The following is an 8,197-nucleotide window of genomic DNA, read 5'->3' as shown; positions in this document are numbered from 1 at the left end:
CCTAAGTATGAGAGAAATCTGGGCTTAAAGGCTTTCAAAGAGCATTCTGGCCGTAATTCGCTTAACTCAATAGTGTTTGTTCTTTTGGAAGACCATGGTACTTTTATTATTCTCCTCCAACACCATAACTCAAGTGCATCAATTCTTCTTGGATCTTTCTTATTGACTGTCCAACTTTCATATGTATATGAAACCATTGAAAATATCATGGCTTAGGTCACACACACTTTCGTCCTCAAATGGACATATTTGATCTTGAACACTTAAACAAGGTCTTGTGCAACAGATTTGTCCAATGCAAAATATTATTTAATTTCTTGATGGCTGCATTCATTAATGTTGATGGTTCATCCAAACAAAATAAAGTATTTGACAACTTCAAACTTTTCTCTATTTATTTGGATGTTGTTTATTGATCCAATGCTAGGAATTATGTTTACTTTACATTGAAGTTCAGCTCATATCAAAAACTATGGTCTATGATTTACATCAGTGAGTATTTTAAGTCCTCTTCACTTTCAGCAAGTGAGCTTATATCAGCTGCATACTGCAGGTTGTTATTGAGTCTTTTTCCAATTCTGATGCCACCGTTTTCTTCATGTTATCTACTTTTTGATTATGTCCTCAGCATACAGAATGAATAAAAATGGTGAAAGAATCAACTCGGGAATGCACCTTTCCTAATTTTAAACCATTTGGTTTAAATTGTTCTGTTTGAACAACTGCCAATTGGTCTATGTACAGGTTCCTCTTGGGCAAATTAATGTTCCATAATACTCACTCTTCTCAATGCTGTCCATTGCTTGTCATGATGTGCACAATCCACAGACTTACTGTAATCAATAAAGCACAGGAAAACACCTTTCTGATTTACCCTGTTTTCACATCAGCAATGATATCCCTCATTCCATGTCATCTTTTGATTCTGGCCAGAACATCTGGAAGTTCTCTCTTAAAGTATGGTTGCAGCCATTTTAATATTCTCTTGAGTAAAATTCTACTTGCATTCAATAATAATGATACTGCCTAATGATTTCTGCATTCCATTGAGTCACCTGTTTTTGGAATGAGCACAAATACAGAACTTTTCCAGACAGTTGGCCAGGTAGTAGTCTTCCTAATTTCTTGGCATAGATGAGTGAGTGTCTCCAGTGCAACCTCACTTTGTTGAAATATTTCAATTTGCATTCCATCAGTTTCTGGTGCCTTCAATGCCTTCAATGCACCTTTGATTTCTTCCTTAAGGTTGCTTGTTGGCTCTTGATCATATGCTGCCTCTTGAAATGGTTGAATGTTTGATATCTTATATTAGGCAAATCTGCTGCAGAAAACCTCTTTAATAAAGTATTGAAGAGCAAAAACATCGGTTTGAGGATTAAGGTACATCTGAGTCAATCCATGATCTTTTCATTCACCTCATTTACGTGGCAAAGTTGCACAATGAGTAAAGAAGACCTATGAAGAATTGATTCATTTGAGTTACAGTGTTGGAGAAGAATATTAAAAGTACCATGGATTGTCCAAACAAACAAACAACAACCAAGTAAATTTGTGTTAGAAAAAGTACACTCAGAATTCTCTTTAGAAGGCAGATTGCCCAGATTTTGTCGCTCATATTTTGGACATACGACAAGAAGGGACCAGTCCATGGAGAAGGATATCATGGTTGGTAAAGTGGAAGGTTGGAGATAAAGAGGAAAACACCCAGAGAGATCAATTCTCATAACGGCAGCAATAATGGACTCAAATGTGACAACATTAGTAAGGATGGCCCAACACAGGGCAATGATTTGTTCTGTTGTGCATTGGGTCACAATGTGTTGGGAGCCACTCAAGGGTAACTAATAACAACAACAGAAAATGCAAAACAAAGCCACCACAATAAGGAATGGGGATATAGGTGTAAGGAAAATTTCAACACTAACTGGATGTAGTAGCCTCTGTTGTTGCTGTTATGTGTCGTGGAGTCGGTTCAGACTCATAGTGACCCTGTACAGGGTTTCTGAGGCCGTAAATCTTTACGGGAGCAGAAAGCCTCATCTTTCTCCCCTGCAACCGCTGGTAGTTTCAAACTGCTGACCTTGCGGTTATAGGTATAAGGAAAATTTCAACACTAACTAGATGTAGTAGCCTTTAGTGATCCTTATCAGTAGAACCTAATCATAAAGCCAGATGGGAAATCAGTGGTTTATAAACCCTCTTCTCTCTTATCCCTCACCAAGAAGTAAAGTATAGAAGAATAAGTTAGATGTGAGAACACAATAGATTATCAATAAGCATCTATGGTCAACTCTATGCTGTGCAGAATGGAGGCAGTGGTTGGTCGTTCATTGATAGTATCTTCCTCTTCCATGTGTAATCAAAGGTTTGATTCCCAACCAATGTGTTTATGTGAAAAACCACCTGTTATTAGAGATGTGTATTTGTGTGTGTGACAATAATCTTAAATCAGTTTCAGTTGAGATAACAGACTAAGATGAGCTGGTAAGAAAGGCCTGACAAACTCTTTGCAAAAATCAACCAATGAAAACACGTTGGAACACAATCATTTGTGGTCTGATCCACAATTGGTAATGGGTTTATTAGTCTACTGGGTAGCATTTTCTTCTGATGAGCCATGGGTTCACCAGGTTTCACGGAACCAACCCAAGAGCAGTTAGCAGTGTGTGATGTACATGGAGAAGGTATAAAAAGAAATGTCATTGCGAGTATTGTGTCAAACAACTTGACTGTTGTTAGATCAAGAACTAATGAGTTCTGATTACTTTGACATCCTCAGCAGCTATTTATGAAGGAAAACTCTTAGAAGATGACTAGCTTTCCACTTGGCTGCACATAAACTCATATGCTTTTTTGTTAAGTGCCATTGAGTCAGTTCCGACTCATAGAGACCCTGTATAGACAGGGTTTCTGAGGGGCAACTGGTGAATTTGAAACACTGACCTTTAGGTTACCAGTCCAGTACTTATTGTACAACACCACAAAAAACACCCTTGGTACTGTAAAACTTGTGTACTCACATCACAGGCTGTTCCAATTAAATCAGATACTTTAGTGATGGGACCAAAGTATGCCAAATGCATCCAGTAGGAATCAAGGTTTGAAATCAGTGAAATTCATTCTCAGATGTAAACTTTATATAAAGTATTGTTATATGCAAAAATAGTCTGGGTAATAATAAATGATGATGATTCTAAGTACATGAAATTAGAGTTGCATAATTTACTAGGAAGCCTGGATTATGGGTAAGAAGCATCAGGAGACTTCAAAACTCTATTGGGAATTGGTCATGCAGATGAACATATCTTTAAAATGATCCCATTACTGTAAAAAATGTGACAAAGAAAGTAATGTTCATAATTACATATTAAATTCTATAAGATCCTCAAAAAGAGCAGTAAGATTACTGTTTTCAGATGTCTGCACATACCATATTTACAAATCAATACACCCTAAAAATGGTGTAAAGGTTAAGATTAGGCTGCTCTGCTGAGGAGCCTCTGTAGGGCTGTCTTTATGTCCCTGTTCCTCAGGCTGTAGATGAAGGGGTTCAGCATGGGAGTGACAATGGTGTACATTACAGAGGCCACTGCATTCATTCTGGAAGAAGATGTGACAACTGAACTGAGGTACACTCCGAATCCTGTTCCATAAAATAAGAAAACAACTGACAAGTGAGAGCCACAGGTAGAAAAGGCTTTAAACTTTCCACCTGAAGATGAAATTCTCAGAATGGAGGAAACAATTTGAGTGTAGGAGAAAATAGTCCCTGAGACTGGAATGCCACCAAAGATGGCCGCAATACAATATACTAATATGGTACTGGTAGAGGTGTCAGAACAAGCCAGGTTAATGACTTGAGGAGGGTCACAGAAGAAATGAGGGATTTCTACAGTTGTACAAAAGGTAAGCTCTGATAACGTTGAAACGTTCAACTGGGAGTCCAAAAGGCTGATGCAATATGATAGAAAAATTAGCAATCCACAGAGGCAGGGGTTCATGATGGTTGTGTAGTGCAGGGGGTGACAAATGGCCACAAACCTGTCATAAGCCATCACAGTCAAGAGAATATTGTCCAGGCATCCAAAGAGATAAAAAAACGACACTTGTGTCAAGCAGCCCTTATAGGTGATGGTTTTACTCTGTGACTGGATGTTGACCAGCATGTTTGGGACTGTGGTGGAGATGAAACCAAAGTCAGCTAGGGATAGATTGGAGAGGAAGAAGTACATGGGGGTGTGGAGGTGTGGGTCAGAGCTAACAGCTAGGATGATGAGCAAGTTCCCAGTCACTGCGATCAGGTACATGGACAGGAATAATCCAAAGAGAAAGGGTTGCAGTTCTGGATCATCAGAAAGGCCCAGAAGGAGGAATTCAGAGACATTTGTTAGATTCTGTGGCTCCATGTATGTGAGACAGCTTTTGAAAAAAAGAAAAGGAGGTTGTTAAAAGGAAATAAGTTAATAGGCATCCATAACTGAGTCTATATTTTGAATTCAAGAATTTGTCAGTGTACAAATTTGCAAGTTGCAAGAATAATTTCTTTTTTCTTTTTCATGAATAAATTATTTTAGAAAGATCAGCATGAGGTTAGTTTCTATGTTTTGTTATGTGCTAAGAAGTCATTTCAACTCATATCAACACTTTTACATGTACATGATGTGATTGAAAATGCCTTGATGTGCGTCAGGCATAACTTAACTCTGAAACTGATCTCTTAGTTCTTTAACACTTTATTTAAGATATCTTTGCAGCAGATTTGCGTATTGTAAAAAATCATTTGCTTTCTTGACTGCTGCTTCCATGAGTGTTGATTATTCAATCCTTTCTCCATTTAGCATGATGTTATTTATTGGTCCTGTTTTTGTATTCTTTAAACTGAAGTGCAATCCAGACTGAAGGCTGTGGTCTTTTATAATCACTACTATGCATTTTAAGTCCTTATTTCTTCCTTATGAGAGAAGGTTAAAACTATCCCACATCCAACTTTTCTAACATGTTTACCACTCCATAACCATTGATATCCATCACCACTCATCCCCTCACTCATGTCCCAGGGTTCTTCAAAATGCTGGCTGCAACATTTCACAGAACTCATAATTGTCTGCAGAAATGGTTCACACTAGTGTGAAGTCAGCAAGTCCCAAATCTGTAGTTCACAGGTCAGAGAGCTTGTTTATACTTTTGTTTCCTTCACAGCATTCCTTATTTTTCTGACATACATCTTATATGGATACACATGGTCATTCAAATAAGTGTGTTGTTCTATGAAAAGCATGAATATAGGAGTAATTACAGCACATACATATATGTTTGTAGAAATAACATCTGCTACATTATATATGTTCAGGAATGTAGTCCTTTTTTCTAATATGACTATGCTTCCACTTGCAGATTAATATTTGCTGTAACAAACAGAAGGTTTAAGTATATAAGCTTTTTGTGTTTGTTAAGTGTCATCTAGTTGGTTCTGTTCTATATCTATCCATATAAAGTTTCTGAGGAGCGACTGGTGAGGTTGAACTGCTGAACTTGTGGTTCAAAGTGACTTTATAATCCAGTGCATTAATCTGCAGTGCTAAACTATAATCAAGCACCAGAAAAGAATGAGTTATTTAGTCCAGAGTATTATAGACATAGTTATGGGACATACCATGGTTAATTGGTATAACAATGTTCAGAAAGACAGTGTTCTACAATCTACTTGAGCGAGTAGTTGTTAGACTATTAAAAGGTTTTGAACAACCACCTAACATCTTTCTCCTTCTGGAGCAAAAAAAATTGAAGAAAATCAAACATGCATGGAAATGATCAGTCCAAAAGAAAATGTACCACATGAACCTGAGCTTTCTAGCTAACATTGCTGACTGCTATGAAAGGTATCACAATAGAGGATCATGGATAGAGTAGGAGACAAAATGTGGAACAAGACTCAAACTAGAAGCAGTAAACAGTCTTATTGATCTGACAGACATCGGTGGAACCCTAGAGACTATGGTCCTTGGTCACTCCTGAGGTCTAAAACTAAATTCACCCCAATAACTCAACTTTTAGTCAGAAAATGGACACCATATTGTTGTTGCTGCTACATGCCATCAAGTCAATACTGACTCATACTGATGCTATGCACAACAAAAGAAAACACTGCCCAGTCCTGCACCAACCTCACAGTTGCTGCTATGCTTGAGCCCATTGCAGATGTGTCTGTACAAATATATCTCGTTAGTGGTCTTCCTCTTGTTTCTTCACCCTCCACTTTACCAAACATAATAAAATTCTGCATGGACTGGTCCCTCATGATAATAGGTCCAAAGTAAGAGAGATGAATTCTGGCCATCCTGGCTTCTAAACAACATTTGGCTGTACTTCTCTCAACACAGATTTGTTTATTCTTTTGGAAACCCACCCTACTCTTCATATTCTCCTCCAACATCAGAACTCAAATGCATCAATTCTTCTTGGGTCCTCTTTAAAAACTGTCAAGCTTTGACATGCATGTGAATAAAATACCAAGGATTGTGTCAGGGGCATCTAAATTCTCAAACTGACATCTTTGCTCTTGAACACTAAAAAGAGGTCATTTGCATCAGATTTGTCTAATGAAATACCTCAATTTCTTTCTTGACCTCTGCTTCAGTGAGTGTTGATGGTTGATAGGGAAAACATGGAGTCTTTGACAGATGCATTTTTTTCTCCATTTATCTTGATATTATTTATTTGTCCAGTGATGAGGATTTTTTTATTTCTTAACAGAAATGCAACCCATAAAGAAGGCTGAGGTGTTTTTTGTTTGTTTGTTTGTTTTTTATCTTCATCAGTAAACAAGGTTGTATAATCTGCACATTAAAGGTCATTAATGAGTCTTCTTCCAATCCTGATGCCACATTCTTCATATACTACTGTTCAGTGCTCAGCAAACTGATTGAATAACTTTGGTGAAAGATTACAACGCTGACACACTAACTAATTTTAAATCATTTAGTGTCCCCCTGTTCTGTTCAAACAACTTCCTCTTGGTATATGTACAGGTTTCTCATTAAGACAATTAAGTGTTCTGGGAAACGCATTCTCCACAATGATGTCTATTGCTTATCATGATCCTCATGGTCACAAGACTTTGTGCAGTCAATAAAGCACATGTAAAATCTTTCTGGTATGCTCTGCTTTCAGTCAAAATCCATCTGATGTCAGCAATAATATCCCTTGTTTCATGTCATTGTCTGAATCTGGCTTGAACCTCTGTCAGTGAAGAATTGTCAAGTCAATTCTAATCCATAGTGAGCCTTTATAGGGTTTCCAAGGAGTGATTGGTGAGCTTGAACTGCTGACCTTTCTTTTCAAATGACTTTGCAATACAATGCATTAACTCACAGCACCACACCAGGACTCCATTTCATCTAATGACTAGGATATTGATGTTTATGCGTTTCATTGAATTTTTTACAAGTTCCAATTTTCCTAGATTTATACTTTTAAATCCCATAATTCTATTATTAATGGATGTTTATAGATGTTTCTCTTTACTTTGAGTGTTTCCTCCATCAATAAATGACTCCATTCATGTCATCATGGTCAACTAGCTATACTTTGAGGAGGCAGCTCTTCTTCAGTTGCATTCTGAGTGCCTTCCAGCTTGAGGGCCTCATCTTCTGGCACTATTGTTGTTGTTGTTGTTAAGTGCCATCGAGTCGGGTCCGACCCATAGCGACCCTGTACTATATGTGACTACATTCTGTTGTTCCTCATCATGTTTCAGTATTCAATATTCTGGTGCTCTCTGACAGTGTTCCATTGCTATTCATAAGGTTTTCAGTGACTAAATATTCAAAAGTAGTCCATCTCTTCTTTCTTGGACGTTTTCATCTGGCAGCTCAGCTGAAACCTGTCAACCATGGGTGACCCTGTTGGAATTTAAAGTACTGATGGCATAGCCTACAGAACCATAACAACATGCAAGCCACGACAGTACCAGTGGTGGAGACCACCTATAAGGTAAATAGTAATACCAGGTGTGTATGTACTCTTTAGAACAATCAACCTTAGGGAATTGAAAGGACAGCTTTTACCTAGGGATAAACCTCAGAAGCAGAAATGATGAGTAAATAATGAGCAATGAAAACTATTATACATAGGAAGGAAGTGGAAAGAACGTTGTTGCATTATGGGTACTACAGACAAAGTCATGAAACAAAATGTG

At 37.7% G+C, this 8,197-nt stretch overlaps 1 protein-coding gene across 1 annotated transcript; it reads right to left on the bottom strand.

Annotated features, from left to right (window-relative positions):
• Positions 1 to 3,476: 3,476 nt before the first annotated feature.
• LOC102819506 (olfactory receptor 18-like) lies at positions 3,477 to 4,406 on the bottom strand. The gene has a single exon (XM_006877966.1). It carries the CDS (start codon positions 4,404 to 4,406, stop codon positions 3,477 to 3,479), a length of 930 nt encoding a protein of 309 aa, XP_006878028.1.
• Between the last annotated feature and the right edge of the window lie 3,791 nt (positions 4,407 to 8,197).

Source organism: Chrysochloris asiatica, unplaced genomic scaffold, assembly GCF_000296735.1.
Source record: "Chrysochloris asiatica unplaced genomic scaffold, ChrAsi1.0 scaffold00726, whole genome shotgun sequence".
Classification (NCBI taxonomy): domain Eukaryota; kingdom Metazoa; phylum Chordata; class Mammalia; order Afrosoricida; family Chrysochloridae; genus Chrysochloris; species Chrysochloris asiatica.
The sequence above is the reverse complement of the archived record's forward strand: the minus strand, read 5'-3'. Positions and strand labels throughout refer to the sequence as shown.

What these genes read in the sequence shown, in the direction of transcription:
- LOC102819506 (XM_006877966.1), bottom strand. Translation starts at nt 4,406, where the DNA reads ATGGAGCCACAGAATCTAACAAATGTCTCTGAATTCCTCCTTCTGGGC.